This window comes from Stegodyphus dumicola, chromosome 8, assembly GCF_044657685.1.
Source record: "Stegodyphus dumicola isolate Sdum_Otavi_A_Nest chromosome 8, ASM4465768v1".
NCBI lineage: Eukaryota > Metazoa > Arthropoda > Arachnida > Araneae > Eresidae > Stegodyphus > Stegodyphus dumicola.
The window spans coordinates 125,294,973-125,322,225 of record NC_140775.1 but is presented as its reverse complement, the minus strand read 5'-3'; the positions used below and the strand labels follow the sequence as shown (position 1 = coordinate 125,322,225).

The 27,253-nt window shown below is 33.6% G+C and overlaps 1 protein-coding gene across 3 annotated transcripts in view; it reads right to left on the bottom strand.

Annotated features, from left to right (window-relative positions):
• Positions 1 to 27,253, bottom strand: part of LOC118185170 (uncharacterized) — a 121,082-nt gene that overhangs the window by 34,301 nt on the left and 59,528 nt on the right. The window contains exon 2 of one of the 3 annotated variants that reach the window (XM_035354981.2): positions 1,236 to 1,260. The exons of the other annotated variants lie outside the window; for them this stretch is intronic. Within the exon in view, the coding sequence (XP_035210872.1) occupies positions 1,236 to 1,260 (25 nt within the window). The remainder of the gene's footprint in view (positions 1 to 1,235; positions 1,261 to 27,253) is intronic. 3 annotated transcript variants of the gene reach the window in all.

Genomic DNA, 27,253 nt, shown 5'->3' with positions numbered 1-27,253 from the left:
AGACTTGCGTTCAGTCAATTTAAGAATTCTTAAATTTACCTGCATTTGTTTGATGTCGACTGGAAAGGTAAAGAATGATAATTTGTGAAGATCTTGAAAGTTTATCAACTCCCCAAAATTTTTCTGATATCTGTTAACAGAACAGATATCTTAAACAGATGTTTTAAGATCTTAAAACATCTGTTTCATAAAATTCTGAATTCAGCGCAGCAGTAATAAATACGAAAACTCATTTTGTTAAAGAACCGTAATTGGTCACCAAAGGAAAACGACACGTGACATACAAACAATAACTTATGTGTTTGTATATTTTATGCATGCAGGGGCGTAGATAGAGGGGGCAAGGGGGGACATCTGTCCCCGGGCGCAGAATCCAAGGGGCGCCAAACTGATGTTACGACATTTTAGAATTAAATGTTTTCCATCCTTGGCAAGCAGTGGGGGGCGCGAAATCTTCAGTTGTCCCTGGGCGCTGAAAACCCTAGCTACGACTCTATGCATATCAGGGGCGTAGATAGAGGGGGGGCATGGGGGAACATCTGTCCCCGGGCGCAGAATCCAAGGGGCGCCAAACTGATGTTACGACATTTTAGAATTAAATGTTTTCCATCCTTGGCAAGCAGTAGGGGGCGCGAAATCTTCAGTTGTTCCTGGGCGCTGAAAACCCTAGCTACGACTCTATGCATCAAAACTTTTATTCATGTTCAAATGCACTTTTTAGTAGCCAAGTTTCTAAGCATGTGAACGACTAATAATTAAGCTCGATTTACTTGCCTATCTCCTCGTCACATACTTTTTCAATACAGCACTACTTTGAATATTTCCTTACGAAAATTGTTAGTTCTTACGAATATTGTAAGTTATTGTGAGTTTTACGAGTAACCGAAATTATTTATTTAACTTATTTATTGTCAGCTCCCATTTTCTCCTTTAACTTTGTTTTTTACAAATTAGCTGTGCACTTGGACATAACTTAACCTGGGTGAGCTTTTATTTTACAGTAAAAAAAGATAGGATAGTAAAATAGAATGCCAAATAGAAGCAAATTTGACGAAAACCTCTCATTATTATATTAAATGAAAATGAGTAGAATTATTATTTTACAATATACTTCATAATTTACAGTTTTAGAAAGTGGATTTTTCAACTGAGGATTTATTGGTAACATCTTTCGTCAATAATGCATATTCAATAAAAGCAGTTTCAAAAGATATATGAAAGAGTATATCACTTACCATTGCCTTAGTTGCTTTGCATTAACTGAGCAGCAGTAATATAAGGAAAAAAATTATCAGTAAAGTAGTAAAATGTATAAAATTTTACTAAAATACATAAAATGCATGTTATTATTACTATTAACTAGCACGCAATGCGATCATTTCTTTTTACCCAATAATTGACATAAATAAGCATTTTTATACACACACCAATAATATGAATGTTTACTTATTGAAAATCACTTATTTAAAAATATTTCTACGAGCAAAACGACTACAATTTCTAACAAATTCGATTATAGGAAAACTTATTATTTTAATTTACGCCGTGTATCTGTTAAGTAAATCCTAATGTTTAAATGAACATAAATTAGATAATAAAAAAATTTAAATTTTGATGGGATGCCTGTTAAGTCACGTTTAAAACTCATATTTAAATGATTAAAATTTCTGTATGTTTTAACCAATTTTGCTTAAACTGATATTATTCTTGCTCTTCATTCAAAGTAATGTTTGTTTAATTTTAAAACTCCAATAATTTCCAGCATTTTCATCATATTTTTCAAAACGAGTTGATGTATTTACTAATGTAGGGCGAAAGACATGACTGAGCACAATGAAGATCGTTGCTTGTTATTCATGGAAGCTGTTTAGTTTCTTTAATAGTACATAGTTTTGATTTCTCTTTAGTTCAGGCTTTGATCATAAAATCTAGTAAAATTTTGTAAAACTTCTAACGAATTTTTGAGTAACACACTCAGCTATATAAAAGCGAGCAATGGCAACATTCTATGGCGGGGAGGGGGAACCTTTTTATCTCCAGTGGGCGCGGAACTGTTTATCGGAAATTCTAAAGATAGGCTCATTTTAAAATTATTTTGCGACATTGCTATTGAGCTGAATTTTATGGTTTAAGTGTAAAGAACATGATATTTAATAAATAAAGGTAATACACAAAACATTAAAAAAATGCCCCTTTCGACGCAATTTAAAATCTGAAACCTTTCAGATTAAAAAAAAAAATTTCTCATTTTTTATTGGTGTGACTGTATGACTTCATCCAATAATGAGGCATTAACAAATCTTTTTTAGAATGCATGTTGGTGTAAAGCTTATTCATGTGACATTAAAATTAAACATAAAATATCCATCACAAAGACGAACGTTTCTAAACCTTAAAATTAGAGCTTTTTTCTCATCACAATATGTACTTCGATAATGCCAGGCATATCACTCTTCAGACACCTGAGAAAAGTTGTCACTGTACAACGGCATCTGAATCTCTATTCCATGTGAGTATCTGAATTTTGTATATATATCGCCAATACGTTCATTAAAAGAAGGCGATATGCTTAGTACGGAAGATGTGCTTTCGAGGAAGATTTCCTGATGGAAACTTTCTCGTATTTACGGGTATACGCATCAAAGAACTACGAAAATCTCAGTCAGCCCATTCATCGGATCTTCCTTCCGGGTCGGATTATCAGTGTTTATTAAACTTACCCACTTTGTCACATTGTGGTGAAGGAATCATGCTTGAGTCATACAAGGCAATTTCTCTTCAGTAATCGCTTCAGAATACCCAAACATTGCAAAAGGTAGTTAGTATATGTGCTTGAGATAAATTCATAGCGAAATGATCCTGTCATCCGACTAAACAGAAGTTAGCTTCGTTTAATTCCTTTGTTTTCCGTGCACTTTAAGTTTGCTCCTCCAAAGTGGCTCTTGATGAAGAACTAAATTATTTAAAAGCAGTTGCTTTTGACAGGGGCTTTTCACCCAACGTTATTAACCAAGCAGTCAGAAAATTCTCAACACATCATCACTCATGTTTTAGGAGATTATAAGAATTCTGCTGTCATTCCTTTCTTTCCATCGATTAGCTATAAAATTACTCGCATTTTACAGAAATTTAACTTTCAGGTCGTTTTTTCTCCTAACAATAAAATTCTCAGTTCTCTACTTAAGGACCCTATTTCGGATATAAATTCCTGGGGTATTTACAGGATTCCTTGCTAATATAGTTTAATTTACATAATTCAAAGTAAGACAGCCTTAAGAGGACTGTCAAGACGTTAAAGAATATGAGGCATATGTTAGGAAAAAGCAAACACAGAAATTCTCTATTACTCAGCATTGTTGGTTCGAAAATCCAACTTTTTTGCAGCCAAAATTTTTCAAAAACCTCTTTCTATTCTAGTTAACGACCCTGATTCCAAACCATCTTTACTTTCAGCTTTAAAGAAATTATGTGTTAGTTTTCTTGTTTCATCAATAGATGGCGCCAGTAGTTAACTCCTGTCTAACCATTCTTATCTTATCACCATATCTTAATTCGTTCATTTGCACTTACGCAGCTGAGGAAGCTGGTTCTATAGGTAAACCACCGAAACTAGTCCTACAAAATTTGCAAATATTACGCTGATTCTTGTTGTTTGACCTCTCCAATAATCAATGCCTAAAATTAGTGGTGAGTTTATTCAAAGTGATAGACTCTCTGAAACGAAAGCTCAACAGCTTTTTTGCAGCATTATTGTGAGTTTAAATGAAGGCTGATAAAGTAAGATTTGACTGTGTGTTTAAAATAGAGTAACTAATGATCTAATGATTAAAGCAGCGAAGTACTAAAGATTCATTACAAGTTCTCTTCTGGGGGTTGAAAGGGACTGACTGTAAAATATTTTCGTGCTTTTTCTACGCATAAAATTTTTATAAGCAATTTCCCTTCAAAATCCCCATGAAGATATAACTTCCGTTCCTTTGAGCATAGTAATTTGGTTTGCATAATTCAAAGCAGTTGTTTATTAAAAACACAGTTTCATTCATTACATTTCGGGTTAGAACTTTCGAGTTAGATCTTCATTATAAAGCCAACAGAACAGGCAAAACACGCCATTTAGAAAAGATTTCAGCAAGAAAGAACAAGGTTGTTGAAGCAACCCTACATAGCCTTTACATATTAGAAAACAAGAAGCTTATTCGTCATGACATGAAATTGGGTTTGAACTACGAATATTTAGAGGTCTCCATCCATTCGGTTGTTGGCAGATCTGCTTTTCACGGGGACAAACTTTTGAAGAATGACTACATTGTTGAATCCAAAACTGTGTTATTACATGTAGTATTTAAGACAGCACTACTGTAACATCGAAAAGCTGATATATCAAACAGCGTCATAAAGCGGAACTATTATATTTGGTTTGCACTTAGAAGGAAAATCAATATTAATAAAATCTTTTTTATTAAACCATAAAATATTAAATAAAAAATTAGTCACGGAAAGTGAAATTTCTATATCACTTACACACAGAGAGAAAAGAAAAGTTAGCTGGCATTTAGACAATGGAAGTTTGCCAAAACTTTTACTGTAGGGAAGAAAGGATTTCTTATCATTTCCACTAACATATTTCATTCGTAGGTTTGGTTATCAAATACTATATTCCTTCCACTAACACGCATTTCTCTGGGGCTGTTATCAGAGACTTTTCAAGGCCAGTTGACTTCAAGACTTTTTTTTTTTTGACTCATGCAGACAATATAAAATAAAATATATTGTAGTTTAATATTCCTCCCATGCGATATCAGCCACAGTTAAGGGAGCATAAAAAAGAAACGTCTCATTTTATAAACTCGTTTTCTATTCAAAGCACGTTACACCGCTCGATTTTTGCTCTTTGTATCCCCCGAGATTATATCCGTTATGGCTATAAATTGGAGCTCCAGTTTTTTTCCGTTTCTTTTTTGCTTTTGTTTGAAAATATTTTCATACGTCTTGTTCCCTCTCGCATGAAACAGGATATGTTTTGGGGGAAAGCGGAATGGAAGAAAAGAAGTAATTCAAAGACTGTGTCAAATAAAAATTAGAACCTGGGCGCAGCCTGGCCACACCAGATGAAAGTAAGAGTCAAAATGAAAACAGGACTGTAATAGTGAAAACTGAAAAACTGAATGTAGGAGATTTAACAAGACTTTATATAAGACATTTCAATACTTATTAAGTAAATGCAATAAAACTTCAATAACTCGACTTAGATGATTAGAAAATTTGGATGAGTCGAAATGAATGCTCATAGTTGAAGAAACTAATTAAAAAATTAATCTTAACCCATCTCAATAAGTAAAATTCATTAAACTCTAAATATTAGATAAAATGGGCATTTTTCGAGTATAAATAATCTTTAAAAGACATTCGAATAACGCTGACAATACATTGATAATATATTGGTGATCAGACAAGTTGCAAAATTAAGAAAATCATCGGATCGACCAGGAATTGGTCAGACTGGGTGTTTAACATGCGAAACGAAAATAGTAGTTATAAATTTAATTGCATGCGTAAGTATGATGCATGTGAAAATTAGATTCAAAACGGTCTCGGCGGATATAAAAGAAGATGGCAAAAACGAAATTCTGAACAGCGTGTAAATGCATTGGATTGGCTGCTCAACACATATATGGAAACAAGCCTCGAAGAAAAATGAGACATTATGAAAACTGGCGAGTTTTAAAAAAGGAATTAACCTGATCGAAAGAAGGTGGTTTCTCCTGTCGTTAGATTACTGCTCGTGCTGGTCGAAACGGTGCTTACATGGTGATGATGGACGAATGAAGATTAGCTTCATAGCTATGAAACGTAATATATATTGGTGATGGACTATTGATACATAGTGACACTAAAATATATTTGCCAACATTTCTCGTCGACGATTGTTGCAGCCAGGTGATTTCTCTTTATCATAGACGTCGGTAATTTAATGAAAATTTTCACTGTTAATTCGCTCATTGCTTTATTTGGAAGAAACTTCCCGAAATCTTAACTTCGGTGACTAGAACTTTTAAAGACTGCTATTTTTGATAATTTGATAATTATATTTGGTTGCTGTGCAGTGGCTATTCGTCACTGTATTGGGAAGCAGTATCTTGAAGACTTCTTTGCGGAGGGCTCTCATAAATCCAGCTTGAGAGTTTTGGTTTAGAGTGGTAATGCATTTTTTTGTACACCTATTCTTCTTTTTCCTTGTATGAATCACATTCACAATGAACAACTAATGGTTCTTCACAGAAGTCAGAACCAAAAATTCCGCCTGAGCAGTCACTCCATTTGTTCTCAACCACGTACACGATTGTTCCCGGAGATTGTCCCTGTATGAACAATCTCAGCTACCAATGCAGAACTGGATTAAGCAAAATAAGCCAATGCTTAGGGCACCAAGTATAGGGAATACCATAAAAAGGTTCTAAGAACTTATGAAGAGGGGATTCTCATTCGGTTTGTTCGTCTTGCCATGGAATGCATTAAAGAGTTTGACTTGCTTTGGTAGCATAAATTAGTTTCAAACTCCTGACATAGGTAAAGCGGATTAGCGCGGTATCTGAAATTAACTATAAAGTCTTGGAAAGATTTTTAAAATAAACCTTTTTATTTAAACACAAACTTTGAACACAAATGCATTAGGTGTGCTTACAGCATCAACTACCGCTTGTGGCGTTACAACTAAAATAACAGTCAAATTCAAATTTAAAACTGTGACTAATAGTCAAAGGCTACATAATTTGAATTAAACATAAGTTGGCTCAAACTTCAAACTATCATAAAAGTTTAAATTTTGAAATTTGAAATCGAAATTTTGGCAGCAAATAGCGAACCGAATAATTATAAACTTACCAGAGATTGAAGAACTGAAGTAACGTGGCCTCGAAAGGCAGAAACACGCTCTTTATAAATCCAAAAAACTCTAATATTCTCTAAACTATTTCTATTTCTGGTGACGAAAGGAAAAAAGGAGTTATAGTAAAAATGGAATTATAAATAACTTATCAGGACTTGTGTTCCTCTTTACTTGCCTTGGAAACATGAACTGTCCTGACTCGGAACAGGGAGCTTACTCAAGCTATGTTCAATAAATTGTGAAGTAGACAATACACACAGGAAGGGTATACGAAACCCTTTATTTTTCTATCTTTACAGAGATTTCCGAACTTCGGAATACAGAGACCAACCACCTGTGGTCTGAACGTAAGAATATAAAACTACTAACTAAAATTTTAACTAAAACTAACTTTGGATTAATATACAAGTGCCTAACTTTAAGATTGGCCGTTATTTAACAAAAATCCGTATGTAGTACAGAGAGCTGCTAAACCTACGATACGTTTGAACTTATCAAGAGGACTAAACCTCTGGCCTTTAAGGCAACCAGCAACCGAGTAAAACTACTATGGCAAGCGGCCTGCTTCTAATAACTCCTTCCTCTCTCTTGCTTGGCAAAAAGCCACAACTTAAGTACTTGGCGTTAGCAAGAATAATTTGCATAAATAAGTTAAAACTTTTAATTCTGGCCGGAAGTAGAAAATAAGAAGTGATAGTAAAGATTTAAAACAAAATAAACGTTAGTAAAACTTAGGATCCTTACAAACTGGTTACTTTCAAATAATAACCCTACACTATGATTCCGCTAAACCAAGTCTGAGAAGAATTGTGAAAAACAGGCATCATACTGTAAATGTATTATGCGAGGGCACCAAAACCTTTTAAGTATTTAGGAGCTCTAAAATTCTTAATCATGCCCTGTAGACAATGTACACAATGTAGAAGAGAACTAAATTTGCACGAAAGGCTATTCTATACAGAGCTATGAGTTCAGATTTTAACACGTTTCTCCTGCGGCACTCCCGCGGTCTTTCAGGTTATTTAGTCATCATCAAAAGCAAATATTCTCTTGCTGTAATGAGTATTAAAAATTATACGTGTAAGTAAATTATAATGTAGTTAAAAATAAATCTATACTTTTATTTGGAATAAAAAAACGGAGTTCCACACAATTTTTTCTATGATAAGATCTTTTAAGAAATCAAAAGATTATGTTCTTATTTATTTTTGGTTTTGTTTTCTGTTATGCTATTTACATTACTGTCTTCATTTAATATTTCTGTTATTGAAAGAAAAGATTTGCTAAGAATTTCGCATTCCCTCATGCGCACTCTCTTGATGTAACTGGTAATCCATACAGCTAGCAAAGTGGAAATTTGTGGCTCGAATCTCAGCAAGAGTGCAGTTTATTTTTTACGTTTTATGTTCTGTTAATCGTAATGGTCTCTAAGAGATAATTTATTCTGTCAAAGCACTCGAGGGATAACTACTTTAAAAGGAATACCCTCATGAAAGAAATTGGGCCCATATATATATTTCATTTATGTAGGAAAAGGCACGAACGCGAAAAGGAATATATAGTGCCAAATACGAAAAAAGATGTTACCTTTTATTATCTCTCTCAAATGAACACATAGCGTCTAATTGTATTACAATATACGACGTGACGTCCCTAAAATTTTTACATAGCACTTTCCTCATATAAATTTAAGATAAAAAATTGTATTTTATGATTTTAATTATGTTTAATTTTTCAAGGTATTGAAAATATTTTTATCATTAATGAATGTAATATTTTCAGTTTTGCTTTGCTAAATACGTTTATATATGTATTAACTTAAAATTCTAGCTTTTGTTTCCTTCTTCAAAACCTCGAAATTTTGGGTTATTGAAAATTTATTTCCGTTTTCTCCAGTTTTGGGACTCGACGAAGTTCAATTGCTCCTTTATTCCTATTTTAACAACTTGTTCCCTATTTAGAAACTAAAAATTTATCGAAAAATCAATATGATCTCCATTCTCGAATATTCATTCACCTTATTTATGAATGAAATAAAATGAGCATTTAAAATGTTACATTTAAGATTTTAGTTCCCTTTTCTTCTAAACTTCCGAGTTGCAGAACTCTGTTTCTGTACTACTAACTGATATTACATAGTATAGAATTTACGCATGGCAAAATAAAATGTTTCCTTACAGTATGGATGGTTTACCAGTTTCATCCTACTGGGAGTGAGGAATTTTTGGATATTTAGATGTCGCTCTGTTTATTTACTTCGATTTCAACTTCCGCTGCAGAAAACGGAGAAAAGTGCGCTGCAGAATTTTCCACTGAATTTAAGGAAATACCCAGAATAGAACTTTAACAATCTGAAGGACTTTGGAGAGTTTCCATGTCGAGAAATTTGATGCAATAATGGAATTCTTTTCTATACTTTTTTCATTCGCGTTCCTCTAAAAAATTCGAGTTTAAAGTTACTAAAAAACGTTGGAATGTACTCAAGTGCAAGCCATTTTACTCCTTTAAAATAAGTCAAACATGAACGGTATGTTAAGGAAATATAACGTTTTCTTAGACAATATAATGCAAGTAGTGATCTGCGTTCGAGAAGGGGTGCCATCTTTTTCCAAGGTAACTGTGGCCAAGATGTACCTGAGATTAAAACCGATGTATTTACCAAATAAGATACATAGACATAGGTTTGAGGTGCATTTTTATTTTTTATTTTCCTTTTTATTTTAAAAGAGAGAAATATAACCATGAAAAGATGTTTTCCATTCGCAAAAACTAAGAATAAAGAATGGATAACCTAAAGATTTTAGCCATTATAAAGATAATAAAACTTTGCTTTAAATCAGTTAAGCAATAAAAGCACGTACATGAATTTCATTGGATATTCGCTCGTTTTTCTATCTGATAGCCCTTCTGAATAAACGCAAATATTTTTCCTAGCTTCAAAAAGATTTGCGGTTTATTTTCGATGGAAGATTTAATGATATTTGTAAAATATGGATTGACTACAATGAAATTGTGCACCATTAAGGACAGAAAACTCCCAAATACAAAGGCATCACCTGCTATCACTCTTGTTATCCTATAAGATATTCTCTCCTTCAGTGAATAATTACGACGCATTGCACGTTCGGCTAGCGATCGAGAGGTCCAGAATTTGAATACCGACGAGGGTAGTGCTGATTTTTCATGTTTTCTGTATCGACAAACATAATCATTCTACAAACTAACTCATTTTTGTTCGCATTTTCTGCAGACAGTTTTGTTTTATTCTGATAATTTTGTGATAATATTTTTTCCATTGCTTCAAACTAAAGAAGCTTAATGTTTTATTTATAACTTAATACTTTATTTATATATGGCGCAGTTGGTTCGCAACCCGATTATCCCGCTCCCAGTTAATCTGGAGTTGATTGTATCATCAATCCTCCTGAAGTTCTACTTAGACTTCTGAAGCGAATTACTGTCTCCAGTACGAGTATTACCGTCCCTTTGCAACGTACCACGTTGTGAAGCAAAGCGACCTAGAAACAACATTCTACGAACTGTGTACTTTCTTTGGGGGCTCCTAAAAGCTGAAGTCGTTAAACACACAGCTTTTAGGCATACCCCCCCCCCCCGAAATTGACAGTTTTGAGAGAAATGCTTTGCATGCGTTTTGTTTCACGAATCTCTGATCTGCGTACCGCGTTTACTCACTGGATATGACCACTTCTACAAAAAAAAATTGCTTCTGAGTGTTTTCTCTCTCAATGTTATGGTTTTGATTGGTCTAGCTCACCAGATCTGTTCCCCCCCCCCTGCGGTCATTTTCTTTAGCGACACTTAAAATCATTAAAAACACAGATCACAGGTCCTTGAGAACGTCGAAGATGCTATTCATATTCAGACCGCTACATGATGCAATGATTAAGTGACACACAGCGGAACCACTAGATGAGGCTCTAGAAATGTAAGCACATAAAGGCGAACGTTTCATGATATTATTGCTTAAAGCAAAAAAGAAGGCAAAATAGAAACATTAATCTGTATGGCGGCAAAATAAAATTAGGATTAGATTCCTTTTTTGTTTTTTACCTTTTTAAAATTTATAATTTAAATTGAAGATTTCTTTCTGCTGAATCCTTTAATTTAATTTTTATCTATTAAATACAGTGTCTCACAAAAGTGATGGGACACTTGTGCTTTACAAAAGGAAGCTGTAATAAAATAAATTAAAAAAACATGTAAAATTTTTTGTGGGTGTGTTTCATACTTAAATTTACTAACAATTATTACATAACATACATTTTCTCAAAATATAAAAATATTAACTTAATAAAAATACAATTGCTTAGAACAGAGCATAAAATGGCTCACATAAGTGATGGAACACCATTAGATACTACTAAGTACTGCAATAAAAATATTTTTTGGGTTTTTATTTTTACTTAAAAGCAATTGGCAATAATTTATAAAATTGTCTTCAGTATTTCTCTCCAGTTTGTTTTGGAATTTTCGTGTTTTTTAGCTCTGTGCAGCCATGAATGCTAAACGAAAAGAAACTTTGCCTGAAATTCGAAAATTAGTTATTAATTTGCATATTGAACGTGGAAAATTTATTAGAGAAACGGCTGAAACAGTTAACTTGAGTCATTCAACAGTTTTCAATATCATTAAACAATATAAAAAGAATCATATGTTTCAGGATAAAAGAAGACCTGGCCAACCATCAAAGCTATTCAATGGAATAAAGCGAATTATCTTTCGAAATATTAAAAAAAAATCCAAGAATGAGTGCTCCTAAAGTTGCTGCTGATTTACAAGCATTATATGGAGTAATTGTTAATCCTTTGACTATTAGAAGAATAATTCGATCTGCTGGATATCACGGTAGAGCAGCCAGGAAAAAATTCTTCGTGAGTGAAAAGAATAGAAAACTCAGACTGGCTTTCGCAAAATCCAACATAAATAAGAATTCTGATTACTGGAATGACGTTATATTTTCTGATGAGAGTAAATTTAATATATTTGGTTCTGACGGTAGAATCTTGGTGTGAAGAAAACCCAGGGAAGAATTTCGCAAACAGAACTTGGTGCCAACAGTAAAACATGGTGGAGGAGGAGTTATGGTATGGGGGTGTATGTCGTCCTCTGGAGTTGGTAATCTTGTTTTTATTGACAGTATAATGGATCAGCACAAGTATATTGACATTTTAAATCAAAATTTGAAATCTTCAGCACGAAAATTGAACCTTCATAACGATTTTAAATTCTACCAGGACAATGACCCCAAGCACACTGCTTTGAACGTTAGACTCATTGCTGCTGTATAACTGTCCTGAAATAATAAAACCACCACCATAATCTCCAGACTTAAATCTCATAGAGAATATTTGGCAAGAATTGGAATCAAGAATTCGCAAACACACCATTTCTTCAAAACAACAATTAAAATCGGTGCTTCAAGAAGAATGGAGTAAAATCCCTCCAGAAATCACAAAAAAATTAGTCAAATCCATCCCAAGAAGATTAAATCATGTTTTAAAAGTAAAAGGAAATCCAACAAAATATTAAAACCTTTTAAAAAGTAAATATTTGATGGAAAAGTAAGTGTCCCATCACTTATGTGAGCCATTTTTTGCTCCGTTCTATACAATTGTATTTTTGTTAAATTAATATTTTAATATTTTGAGAAAATGTATGTTATGTAATATTTGTTACTAAATTTAAGTATGAAACACACCCACAAAACATTTTTACATGTTTTTTAAATTTATTTTACTACAGTTTCCTTTTGTAAAGAACAAGTGTCCCATCACTTTTGTGAGACACTGTATATGTTATTGGAAAAGTTGTAATAAAGATTTAAATTAATAAGTTCCTCAGTAGGTTCGAAAAAATGATTAATGTTAGATCTTTATAATAACAAGGTGAGTTTTGTCATCATATCGATGCCTTGCATGCATTTTTAGAAGATTTCTAAAACAAAAAGAGCTATTTTGGAAAAAAAAAATTCTGATATAGTACCATAGCAACAATTGATTTACGTTTTAACAGCATTTTTACACGCAGACGACACAGACGACATAAACAGAAATAGTTAAGTTTGCTTCTACCAAAATGGCAACGTGAATTTGGGGGAAAAATAATTCTTTTTGGTACGGAAAATTGTATTCATATTTCTATCATCAAAACAGAAATAAAAAATGTCTTAAAAGTTTCCGAAGTTTGTATTTAGTAGCAAATGGAGCACTTTAGCAAATTAAATATCTCCCAATAATAAGGCCCCACCCATGAACTAAAACCAAAGAATGGGTACTAAAATGATTAAAATAAATTGCAGTGAAAGACTATCTTGTTTCACAACATAGTTTTGTTATTTTGAACAGCTGCCAGATGCTGATGACTTTACTTTAAGTGACAGAAACTTTGCCAATGGAAGTAGTCGGATGACAGAGTGACCCATTAGCATATCATATTGTGCGAAGTCATGCGATTATCATGGAGACCGTGTATGTTTGTATATTTTAAACTTTACTGGATATGAAGTGGTTGAATGGTAAGAAGTTATTCCAAAACTTAACTGTTAGTCAAAAAAGTTTTACTAAAAGACAACGTTTAACAAATTTTTTAATTTTCACTAAGCTGCATTAGTGGGTTGAAATGTTAAAAGAATGCAATACATTTAGAACGAAATGAATCATATTTTGTATAGGGCGTTTAGAAAGTTTTCACAATTAAATATTTATTCAATGATTGGTTGTAAACTTATACCTCCAGTTCAAAAATGAAAACTGACATGGAAAATTCTTAAACTATGATACTTTTTGTCTCATAAGATTTAATGTATATCTATATATATAGTTACTGAAAAATGTACAAATAAGCAATAGATAAAACAATTCATCTACACATGATTAAAAGTACCCAAGATATTCTGAATCAAAAGATTTTGGAATTGCATACGAACACCGCTACAGACAATAACATATTTAAGCTTTGAAATCTACAGACATATTTTTACGCTAGAAAATAAGTACATATAGTACATAATTAAGGTTTTAAATTTGCCTTCGTACAAATGTTAAAATTCAGAAATTTGTTTATGTTGTTTTAATAGACTGGAGCACATGCACTAAAAAAAGGAATATAATTTTTTTGTTTGTTTTGTGTGTATGTCTGTGTGTGCCAGTGCTTCACGTTTTAGTATTTAATTATTTTACAGTTACTGGTATTAGTATAGGCAGTAATTTGGGATTTCGTTTCTAATACTTGCCTATAAATCTTACGAATATATTAAATCTTATCCTTATTACACGGTTTTAATTAAGGCGGTCTCTCTTCTGTATGCTTTCTCGTTTGATAGTTATCCAGTTTGTTTGTTAGACTGGTATTTATTTTAGGTCAAAATTAAAATCAATTTTATCCTAGTTTCTGAAACCGGGCTTCTTAACATTAATCTATTAAAATATAATATCTATTAAAATATTCGTATACTTTTAAAATATAATATTACAGCAATTTTCTCAAAATTCGTTATACAAGGGTTGTGTAGAAAATAAGCAATACGTCGATGATCGCACAAAAAAGACTTTATATCACTCAAACCATTGCAAGTATAATAGCCTACCAAGTTTACCATCTGCCAAGATAATGAAAGGCTGTGTATACTATCAGCACTCATTTAACGGCCCATAGTGACTGTAGTATAGCCCTCTGTACTATCAGCACTCATTTAACGGCCCACAGTGACTGTAGTATAGCCCTCTGTACTGTTGTAACGGATTTTTCGAATCAGCTCTTTTCCTTTTGACGAATAATTTATAGTCACATGATTCACATCGGATGAATACACTAAGCGTTCCGGTGTCTCACATCTCCGCCATTGCTGGAGATTCGTAACAGCTCTTACATAATAACATTGCACAATATCGTAATGGGATTCATTTCTTGAGACATTATTTGCGTCTAGCATTCAGGAGAAAAAGACATTTATTGGTTACGGATGTCATTATCCTCTATGAAAATGTACGGTGTCATGATGCGAACGCGGTCGTGGATCTCCTGCGAAGGTGGCAGTAGAAGGTACTCGAACACCTTACCGACAAATGCCATCGCTATCTGATGAGTGTTGAACGCAGATGATATCTTATCGCCTTCTATAAAAATGCACGGTGTCATAATCTGAGTGGTGTGACAGATCTCCTGCGATGGTGACGTTGAGAGGTACTGGATCACCAATCATATTCATTCCATTCGAATTCGAGTGACAGTGATCTCTTAGCCAAAATAAAGGAACTACTGCAAGGAATCCATTAAGACAGGATAGTGAGGATAATTAATACTATTGTGTAGCGGTCCGACTTGAAACCAGCTGACGAGCGAAAAAATCCATTTTATCAAAATGAAACTTTTTATTACTATATTGAAAACCTTAAATACATTTTAAATTTCATTAGCAAGTATTTGTCAAAGCATATATAAACATAATAATGACAGCCCAAAGAAAAAAGATCAAATTTATTTTTATTTCCTATTTGAAATCTAAAATATGGTACCTGTAAGACATTTTTGTTGGTTATACTCTTTTAGTTAATATAGTATTGATAGCTAATTATTAAATTTTTAGACAAATATTTATTTAAAATAGTTCTAACATGTCTAATGAATTTATTTGATACAAAAAAATTAACAATAATATGAAAATTTTCTAAGTTTTAAGAAAAACAAACTGGGATGAAACTTGAGAACAAATAAAGATAAGCTACTCTCTTTCTGCCGTCTATTAAATGTTTCTTCAACGTATAATTAAAACACGGATGTTTGTATATAAATAATCATAAACTTTATTTCTTACTAGAGCTTGGTTCTTGATAGCGTTTCGATTCGATCGAAATTAGAGGACCGATTTTCGATAATGTAATCTTAGAGGGAAATTACTAGAAATTATTTTCATCATGAATTCTAGATGCTTATCGGTCAATCGGTTTCTTTTCTTATCAATTTTCAACCGCGAAAAAAAGGCTGTTCACATATAAATGTATTCCTAAACAAAGCGATTATTCTTAGTGCAAAAGCTGACACTAAGTTTATTTATTTTTTTGACAGAAGCACAAAATGAAGTTAATGCGATATGAAAATTTGAATAAGATTTTTATCACACTGCGAATTAATTAGCTCTTTTTCGATTTTCTGGAACATTATTCAAGTTCTTTTTTGATGGTAAGGAAAATAATGTAAACACTGACTTCAAAGAACTAAATTCTTGAAATCTTTGTAACACGAACACAAGAAACTTGTTACGGCATGAGTTGTATGGGAATGAGAATGGGACAGAATAAGTAGAAAATAAGTCCAACATTGAAGTTGTATATATAATTTTTGAGACTTAGCAATAAGATTACACGAAGATTAAATCATATTAAATAACAAATAAGTAATATTAAATAAATATTTAACGAAGGGATTTAACTGTTTAAATTTTACAACATAACTCAAACTCTGCATAACAATGAGCAAATAACAATAAATTAGTTAACAAAATAAATCAGTTCATGAAATTAATCAAAACACTTCTCTTTTCATAATGCTTCAGGTAAAGTTATTTTAACTGGTCAGCTGAGTGCGCCCACGCAACACCCATTTCTTTCCTCTTCGAGTTTTAATTCGGTATAAAGTCTTTTCGGAGCTATCGACCATGTTACCACTGTCCAATTTTTGTAGTTTATTTTATTTAACATAGGAGAGAATTTTTAGACGGGTAACCTTTGCATGCTTCGCTGAAATCGGTTAAACAATAAAATCAAATATGAACTTGTCTTTTCTATGACTGATCTTGTAGAGACATTAGGTTATTTTGGATGCAGGAAAGATGAAAAATGAGCAACACCTTCGCCGGGAATCGAACTATGGACCTCTTGAATACGCGCCTAGCGTGCAGCCCACTACACCACGCTACGCCGCGCTAAGAAGGCAGAAGAAATACCTTATATACTCCCTTTTTTTAAAGGGCAACTGGGGTTTTTAGGGAAGCCAGTCGCCAAATCCTGGGTGTGCAGAATCATCATCCATCACCCTTTTGGTTCGGGCGTCTCTGTAGAGGCATTAGGTCTTTTTTGAAAGCAGAAGAAGTGAAAAATGAGCAACGCCTTTGCAGAAAAATCGAACCACGGACCTCTCGAATACGCGCCCAGCGTGCAGACCATTACACCACGAAAACATGCTAAGAAGGCTGGAGAAATACCTTATAATCTTTATTTACAGGCAGTATTCACTTCATCCTTCCGGAACAGAACTGTGCAACTGCTTTCTGGAGATCATATAACTTGTTAACAGAAATAATGAAGCTCCATAACTGTTTTATGTACTATGCAATAATTTACGGAATTAATGCAACATTAGTGTGACAGCGTTATTTCATAAATATTAATCATCAAAGAAAATTATGTCTCTGAGGTTAATTTGCCAAGGCGTATGTATAGGTACGTGACTGTAATTCTGATTTTCAGAGTGGTCGCAAAGAGACCGTTGATTACTTCAATTGGTTATTTAGGACTTGCAGCTTCATAATAATTACGCTTACGTGCAGCCATTTTCCATTGGGAAATCGAATAACGATGGAAAACGGCATATTCATTTTGCCAGAAAAATAGAAAAAAATTGTAACTGTAGAGAACCTGTTTCGTCGATTCTTTCATTTTTTCATGAATCATGAAAATTTGACACATTTTCATCAAATTTTAATCATTAATCCAAGTTGTGCATCTTTATAAATTTTACTTAAAAATAGAAAAAAATATAGCGAATAAATTTCTGATGAAAATTATGAAATTATAGTTTCTTCGAGACAATTTTCTCAGGATCAGAAATGTATTTGAAGATATAAGGAATGCTAATCAAATTAATTTCTGTTTTTTTCTTTTCAGTCACACAGTAGCAAAAATGCACAGTACTACTTTAAATTGTACACAAACATACATTTTGAGTAACACTGATAGAAGAAAACCATCAAAAAACAAATCAGGCTTTAAGAACTTTATTTAATTTCTAAATATTCTAAACATTGCAATTATACTGCACATTGCAATTATAGCTACCGTTGACTTATATAGGCCAAATATATCCTATATTTCTGTTATGCTTGCTAAGGTGTTAACTTTGACAGACAAAGAGAAATACGGATAAAAGAGTGAGATATGATCTTGGTATATGTACCATATTATTTTATATTTGTTGAGTAGACAGATAGTAGAACATGAATATTTTACATCTCAGGTTTACCAATGCACATAAACTCATGAACGTGTAAAACATAATTTTTATTTCACAGAAGCATCAAATATAGACCTAAACTGCAAAAAACAAAGCTCCAAACCTCAAGTCTAAAAGCAATATTAACATTCTAACGCTGAGATAATTTATGTTACAACTAATATACGTAAATATTCATCACAAATTAAAAAATTATAAGAATTTTCTTCTTAAAGAAAAGTCAGTATGTGTTTGTTACTCGGAATCCGCCGATACACTGTCAACAATACCACCGTAACTCTGATTATTTTGATCATTCAGAAATTAAAAAATTTTCTGCTTTCTGGATTATTTGCGGAGGTGAGATTTTTATATATTTTTCTTGTCTTATAAATGCACTCTCTCCTTTTTTTTTTTTTTTTTTTTGAGGGGATAAAGAAAGAGGGATCGCATCTTTTTTTTTATTTCTATGACAACTTCAATCCTGAGCTTGGCGTCCACCCGCAAACATTCAAAAGCGTGTGCGGATGAGAAAAATTGCAAAATGGTACAATATGTCATCGCCTTTATTCTTACTTATCTTCAGTTATCGGAGTTCTGAGAAGCAGAAATAAGATGCAGAGAATAGCAGTCCCCTCTTGGAGACCTTTTAAATGCGATCGTCAAGCAATACACACTGGGTATCAGAAAACCAGATTTCATTTCCAAAAGACGCCAACTGATTGTTTCCGATAGATCGGTAGATACCGGATAATCAGCACGTACCGAAAAATCAATGAAGTTTTTTTTTATCAGACATTATTTTAATCTAAAATTTGCACAGTTGCATCTTGCTTACATTCGACATATTTGAAAGAAGAATACATTTATAAGTAGCAAATGAAATTCGCTTCAAATAATAAGCTGTTATCAGATATTTTTTCTGAAATATTTGCTTTACCTAATTATTCAACGGAATTGTTCCAAAAATGCGTAAACACCCTCTGTATGCAGAGCATCGTGCCTTTAATGCAGGATATTAGACGTCTATTTTTACAGGTATTAGCTGCTCAAGTCTCAATTTTTGTTTTCTGGAGATGGTAGTTGGAGGTAAATGGGCAATAAAATACTTAGCTGGTGCAAGTTTGTTCCTCGTATCGAGACTCCATTCCTTTTTGTTACCTTCTGATACTAAATTTTGAACATTTGCAATGACACCCTTTAATAAGCTGCCATGGTTTTATACATGCCGTTAACAAATCCATGGAGTTTTTCCTTGTCTGATATGTGGTTCGATTAGTGATTTGATGATCTTTTATGACACATTGGTACTTGAGTTATCTGACAATTTTGATGTTTTTATCGTGAAGTTTAATGTATGGTATTCTTACATGTCGCTTGTCAGGGCTTAATATTATGGCATGTTGTTTGGCTGCAGAAATCACCAACTTGTGTTCCAGCATACGGTTTGCTAATAAATCAGGGGCATGTTTTTGAATTTATATTGTATTCATCCCTTGTGGAGCTTCTCGTGGCGATGAAAAAATTGTCCATATATGCAATTTTTCTGTCATTTTCACTGTGCAGTGCAAATGCTGAATCCGCTACCATGCTCCATAGCAGCGGACCCAGATAGGATCCTTGAGGTCAGCCTCCATTAATCTAAGGTTTGTAGATGCATTTCTGAGTTATGGCCTGAACGTAGCGATTACTTAGGTAACTATATATAAGTTCTATTAGCACCTTAAGGCACTCGATACTTAGTATTCGCTTGAGCACCTCGTGCCATCACAATGATTCGAAAGCGTTCTGTATATGGAAATTTTGAACCTTTTGTAATTTTTTACTTCTGTTTTCTGCTTTGAATGCATTTAAGCGTTTTGAAGCATAGTTACTGATAAGCCTGCTTTAAATCCGTACCGTTGCTCATTCAAAAGATGTTCGGAGTTCAAAATGTAGCTCAGCCTTTGCAAAATCAGTCTTTCAAGAATTCTTACCATAGCAGAAAGAAGACAGGTAGAGCGGCGATTTGTAAGAAAAGACGTTCTACCACTTTAAAAAAAAAATGTAACTTCTGCAGTCTTCGTGGCTGTAGGATAACTTCGAAGATGCTAGTAAGCTGAATTATATTCTTGTACACCCCATCTGGCATCGATGCTTTGTTGTTATTTAGTACATCAATGATCGAACTTAATTCTCTGTTTGTATCATGGCCTCATTATCTGGTATAATAAATCACTGATTGAATCTACACTTATTCTAATTATTACCTGATAAGCAGTGTCGGTACTTTGTTCGTTTTGCTGGAAAATTGTCTGGAATATTGTATTCCATTATTTCTCGACTTGAGAGAGATTCAGGCAAATTTTGGCACTCAAGCTAGATGGCCGATATACTTTGTGATGGGACTTTCCTAAACACTCTTCCAAACCTTTTGTTACATTTGGTGCAGTGAATGCGTCAAAAATCGAGTTCGCTTTGTTTATATCTCTCGTGAAAGCTGCTCTACATTTAAGGAAACTAACGGAAAGTTGATGACTTTCATCTGGATCATGATATCCCTGCATTCGCCATCTCAGCGCTCTCACCTTTTTTCATTCAGTAGCAAATGTGGGATTCCGCCACGGGTTTTTTCTCAGCTTAGCATAACCTTTCCTTCTCAGAGCTTCATTGCACACGGAAAGAAATCTGTGTGTAATCAAATTGTGTTGGATTCAATCAACCCATACATAATGAGTTATTGTAAAAATGGCTCCTTGAATCCTTGAATTTGGTGAGGATGGAGTACTAGTATTCAGTCTGTTTTTCCTTGTATATTTGTCGGCTAAGGCAATGATGGCTAAGGGATAGTATGCTCACTGATCTTCTACTCTTTGATGAAATCGAAAGTATCTTGTGAGGCCAATGCAATATCTGGCCAGGCTCATGAGTGAGTTGTTGAGTAGGTGGGTGGACTATCAATATGAATGATAATAACCATTCCTTTCTCTATGATCACCTCCAGTGCCCCCCAATCATAATATGCTGGTTGCACGGAAATCTCCATTGGCTGCATGACATTGCACTTGGCATAATATGAATTTGTATGTTCAAGCTAAGCCTGCAGATGAAATATCGCTGGACGGTGGTAATATACACTGGTGATAGCTATGATGTCGCGGACAACTTCAAATAAAATGGTCACACTAAACTATCCAATTATAAAGAAATAGTTGTTTTAGTGGTCTACTATAAACACTGTCCTCTAAACTATTTGATGCTTGAAAGGTCATCATGGAATTAAAGCCAGGAGGGATTTGATTGTGAGCTCTGTAATATTCTTAAAGAATTTCTAAAGAGAAATTTGTTCTAATCATTTTCCATATTTTAGCTGCGTTACTCGTTACCGCCTGGTTACGTTGGAGAATGCTTTGAAGAATAGATATACTATACATAGTATTAATGCTGCCGAAGTAATTAGTATACATTGCTGCCTTTTTCAAGCGTTGCAATTCTGGTTTGTAAACCTGGCATATTTTAGAACTCGCTGGGTGGCAGACTTCGTATAAAGTTCTCGTGTTCTTATTTGATGCGACAGAACTGGTGCAGTTTGAGGATTCTGCTGACACTTTTCGGCTGCGCGAGCTTTACTGCAGATGATGGGTTGAAGATGGATTTACAGGAGATGATGGAGAAGATAAATTGAAGAAGGAAATGTAAATCATGCCAGGACTACTTTTGCATCTAAACGTATGCTGAACGTATTTAAATCAATGCATCCGAAGGCATGCGGTGGCGAGCCCTCAAAGCACGACTAATAACATTATGCAGAATGCGTAGGGAAGTATAGGTTTTCTAATATCAGCAAAAATAGTTTTTAGACGATTTAATTGAAAGCAGTTTGCAATCACACCATTCTGTAGGAAGACTGCCATTGACGCACTGTCACCAACGCCAGTAATTGCAACAATGTTAGGGAAGGACCTACTGGATGTGCAAATGACACAGCTTCTGTTTCGCTATGATACATTCGCTGAGTCTGGAAGCAACTTGGAGACAGGTACAATCCTGCTGCGAATGTTGACTTTCATACTGCTAAAAAAAAGCGACATCATTGTTTTGGGGCGCCGTCGCCATAGATAGTCTGTCATCTACAGTCCACATTAGAGGCACGATTGCGGTGCGATGATACATGGATGAAGTGCTGCATCAGATGACAGTTACATTATGCTACTTTCAGAGGTTTCAAAATTCTGTTTCCCGCAAAATAACGTCCGACTGGACATGGTAATTATCATAAGACAAGCCCGGTAAGCTACCTAGATGCTTACTTAACCGTCGAGTTCTCCACGTGTTCTCACCAACAAAGCATTGTTGGGATGCGATTGGCTGTCGTTTCCATGACCTGCTCCAGCATTATTAGCAAAAAGAAATATTGGAAGATGGTCGAAGCCTACGGTCATCCATCCTTCATGATACCATCCAAATGTTTCCTTCATTCGTACCCTGAAGTTTTGCTTTTTGTATTGCCACAATAGCTGGTCCTTCTTCCTATAGATCACCCTGCATATTCGATTGCTGTATTACGTTATCTTTCTGAAATTAAAATCGCTTATTTATATCTGTTTCCTCTATCACTTTGCCAATTTTTATCACACTCTACTTGTGCTCGTTCATGGTGTTGTATTTGCTCTGTCAGGCAATGTGTAAAAGGAAAACAAACCATTTTTCATTAGAAAGTTCTTCACGAACTTATAGCTGTCATATGCTTTACCGTATTCAAATTAACAAACTGGTGTTCGTAAAATTTTAATTGTTCATAAAAGTTATCATTAGCAATTATCAATTATAACAGTTATTATCCAATGAAATTATTTTGTATTCCCCATTCGCATGGGAGATAAATACATTGCACAGTAGCTTTATGTAACATGATAAAACCGGTCTAAAATATTTATGATGTTAAAACGTTTTGCAAAAATATTTTAAGATAAGTGACGCCAAATATTTTGGCGACATTTTACGGTATGAGAACAAAATATTTTGCTATATCACCTTGAATGTCATGTAAAACATGCATACAGATTTTATTAATTTTCAGAATTTAACCTTATTTCGAAGTTTAGTTTCTTAGGGAAAGATGAGCTACTACTTTATTAGATGCAAATGGTGAAATGGTTAACTTCTTGAAGAAAAAAATTGCTTCAAGCGATATAAGATTAATTTTACTATTTATAAAAATTCCCTTTAATTCCTTTTATTTCAAGCTTTTAATGTTTACGCTCAAAATGTTAAAATTTTATTTGTATCTGTCCGAAGATAAGCATAATCATGTGTGCTATTTTTACACATTTAAATCTATATTAACTAAAACTTTTATCCGAAAACTTCAGATTACACAATCTAGCACGTTATAAGAGAGATTACCATTGAAATGTTTTTAAAAAAATTAAACATTATAAAGAGAGGCAGGCACAAAAAAATTAAAAATGGAGCGGTAGAAAAAATCTTAATCTGAAGCTCAAATTACATTTTTCAGATTAAGATTTTTATTTAATGTTCGGTCCACTTTCAAGCGAAACAGTTAAAATATGCCTCCTAATTCAAGAATTAATTTTAAAAATTCAAAATACAGAACGTAAGATTATATTTTTAGAATTAAATAAGCTACATCAAAATATTTGAGAGCTATTTGTTTAATGAGAAGGATGACTTCGTGAATACTGTTTTAAGAAAAACTGTCTTAAAACAGATCCTTAAGAAAATCTGTCTCGTATATACACGAGGAAAAAGCACGGAAATCCCATTAAACCAGCCCACTATATGGGATTTGATCCCAGTCAGAATACCAGAATTCAAGGATTTTACCTGTCGGCCGCTGTTGAGTAATCACATTTAGAAAAGGAGCTATTAAAAATAGTTTTTAAAATTTTTAAAGAAGTTTATTAAAAATAGTAACATAAAGTGTTATGATATTATTTCATCATCAAGGAATGCGACGTTGAGATTTTTGCAGCTATTAAATGAAGAAAAGATTTAATTGTTCAAAATGGCAGTAATGGATATTTTTCATAGGATCATTTGCGCATGAAACTTACAACAAATACTTCTCGTAGCTGAAGTACTAACAATTTCTATTTTGCCAAGACACGAAATTCGCATAGTGAAAACAATAACACTGAATTTCAAGGTTAAAATTTTAGCATATTTTGTTATTTTAGATACTGTTCCAACATAAATTTCTTCAGTTTTCAATAAATATTGACATATAATTTTATTTTTCTAAAACGGATATTCTTTACTATAATATTATCATTTATTTATTTAAATATTATGATTTATCAAATAATCAACAAGTAAAAGATACATTAGAAATTTCCTCCTAACTTCCGTAAAGTCACGTATAGCATTTAGCTTTCTTTCATCTCAATTTACAACAGTTTTAAAAATTAATTCCGTAGGCTTATTGGTACGAAATGTCGCATGTTAACGTATAAAATCTTCAGAGGCTCAGGAAGAAGCAAAGGACATTATACAGGACTGAAACATAACTTTAAAATTCCGATCTTGTAAACACTTGTCTATTTCTGATTACATATTTTGTGGCAAAAATCGATATCCGCAAGGTGTCGTGCCTTTGATGTATTTTGCGAACAGTAAAAAGTATTGGGGTATCATTAAATTTTAATCTGTCACGAGCAAACTAAATACATTAATCTTACTTTTTAAATTTATTTCAAAAAGCTAAACTCTACAAACTCTGGAACCATATAGAATGAATTACAAAATATAAAAATACATCAGGTCATAATTACAGTTTAATTATGTAATCGAATATCTGCGGCATCTTCCGAGTAAGCAATTCAAAGTTCAGACGTTCTTTTTAGCCCCAAGCAGATATTGTAACAAAATAATTAGAACTAAAGTAGATATTAATTACGATAAAGAGACGAGTTCTACCTCGTTTCCATAGACAGGTTTCAGAGCAAAATTTCTGTATGAAACTGATTTCTTTTCAAGCTTTGTATCGGGAAAATATGAATTTTTCACCAGTATCCATATTATCCTATAAGGATTCGAAATCATATTCAAAATAAATATACAAAATCTGTTTTGAATGTAATGAAAAGGATATTTTTGAGCAGCACAAAAGTGCCAGAAAAAGAAAGTGGGAGTTGAGGTAAATGAAGTTCAGGAATGCAATTTGAGCTTTCATAGTTGAGTCTGCACCTTTACAGAAGTCCGTAAATTAGTAAATGGTTTTTATGCCTAGTCACGAGCGTTAAAGTTAAAACTCGAAAAGTCTGGTCCTGGAATGTTGCAGTTGTTGAGGGCTACTTATGGGGCCGCTGTTATGTCTTCAGTACAACTCATTATTCGAAACAAGACTCTCAAAGACGGGAACGGAGAGAATTGAATATGCGCAGGTGCTCCTAATGTCTAATAGGCGAATAGCTAATTAGCATACTAATTAAAAATTATGATGATATCTATATGTGATGAAATATAATGCTGTGCAATAGGACTATGGTCACATTTTTCTCACATTCAGAATTAAGTCCAGTCTGATATTGAGGATCATGTATTCCAATGGTCTTCCAAAAGATAGTTCATAGGATACATAATTAGTAATGTTATAAGGTATTTTTCCCGCCTTCCTAGAGTGCCTTCGTGATGTAGGGGTCAGCACACTGAGCCGATATTTCAGAGGTCCGTGGTTCGATTCCCGGCGAAGGCGTTTGCTCATTTTTCATCTTGCCTGCTTTCAAAAATATCCTTATGTCTCTACAACGTTACAATGAGTATTCTCATGAGCGCACTGGTTATTGCCCCTCTGAGTCTTAAGATTACGTGTATTCATGCCAGAAAAGATTATTTGGGAATCTATATAATCTATTAAAAATAATAGCTGCATTCCTAAGAATTAAATTAGCCATTGACTATTGGTCATAAAGTAAACACCGGAATAATCTTAACTCCCACAGTGATCATGAGTAGCACTTACTTTTGGAAAGTATCAAGGAGTTTGAAGACTTTATCCGAAAGAGAGTGTCTTTTACTTTAGCCTAAAGATACTCATTAAATCAGATAAATGAGACGGTTCGCTTGAAATTGACAAATAAGAAGTTTATTTTTAGGCATAACTATTTTATTTCAATTATTTGCAACAAACCCCTTCATTACAAACTCATATCTGTTTAAAAATCTTTAAACTACTGTTCTAATCACAGTATCGCGATAAACTGAGGTGTTGCCACTCTTTTTCGAACAAAGTACCAACTGAGGAACATTCTTCCCACTTGAGTTTTAGAACCTTTGGGAGAAAACTCAACAAAATGTAAACATTAAATGCAAACTTTCTGAGGAGATCTTTAAGTATGCCGATTAGTCTTTCCTAGAATCCTCCCCACCATGGTGGGTTGAACTTCCATTTGATTCGACTAACTTCAAATTCTCTTTGAATTTTTGTCCAACCAAGCTGTTTTAATGAGGAGTTATTCTTGATTTAGCTTGGAGTAGCTGCTTTTACAGTACTATCAGAATATTTGCATCTTAAGTTTCTTTAGATCAGTAAGTGTAAGGCCTGGATTTGTATCATTTTTGTCCTTCAGATGAAGCCAGAGGCTGATCAGAGGGTGTGAGGTTTGAGGGTGTTCCAAGACTTTCGTTAAGGGAAGGTGAAGGATATCCACTGTTTGTAGGCATCACATCATCAGTATCACAATAATCTTCTTTTTCTGATTCTTCCTCGATATAATCAGCTGCAGCAAAATCAGAAAGTGCCAGATCTCTGTTCATAGTAAGCAGCAACAACCAACCAGAAGTTAATATGCATTTATTTAATACAAAATATCCCTTATGTCCCACAATTTCTCCTCTTGTATCAAAGATAACATCCCCTTTCTCATCATCTTCCAAAGCTAACAGCAACACAGGTACAAGTACACTTTTCATTAAGCTGTGTATTTTTACAGGGTCGCTTATTTACAGCATTTTTGGGGAATTCTTTCTCTTTAAACAACTTAAATTCTTGCCAAGTTTCATCTCAGTACACAAAAACGGATCACTTAAATTTTCTTCCTTTTGTCTTTCTTTTTTTGGCAGTTTCTTTCCTATTTTGTTGCTTTGCTAATTTCTGATGCAACTGATTTGCCAAGTTCTATATGTACTGCACTCTTTTAC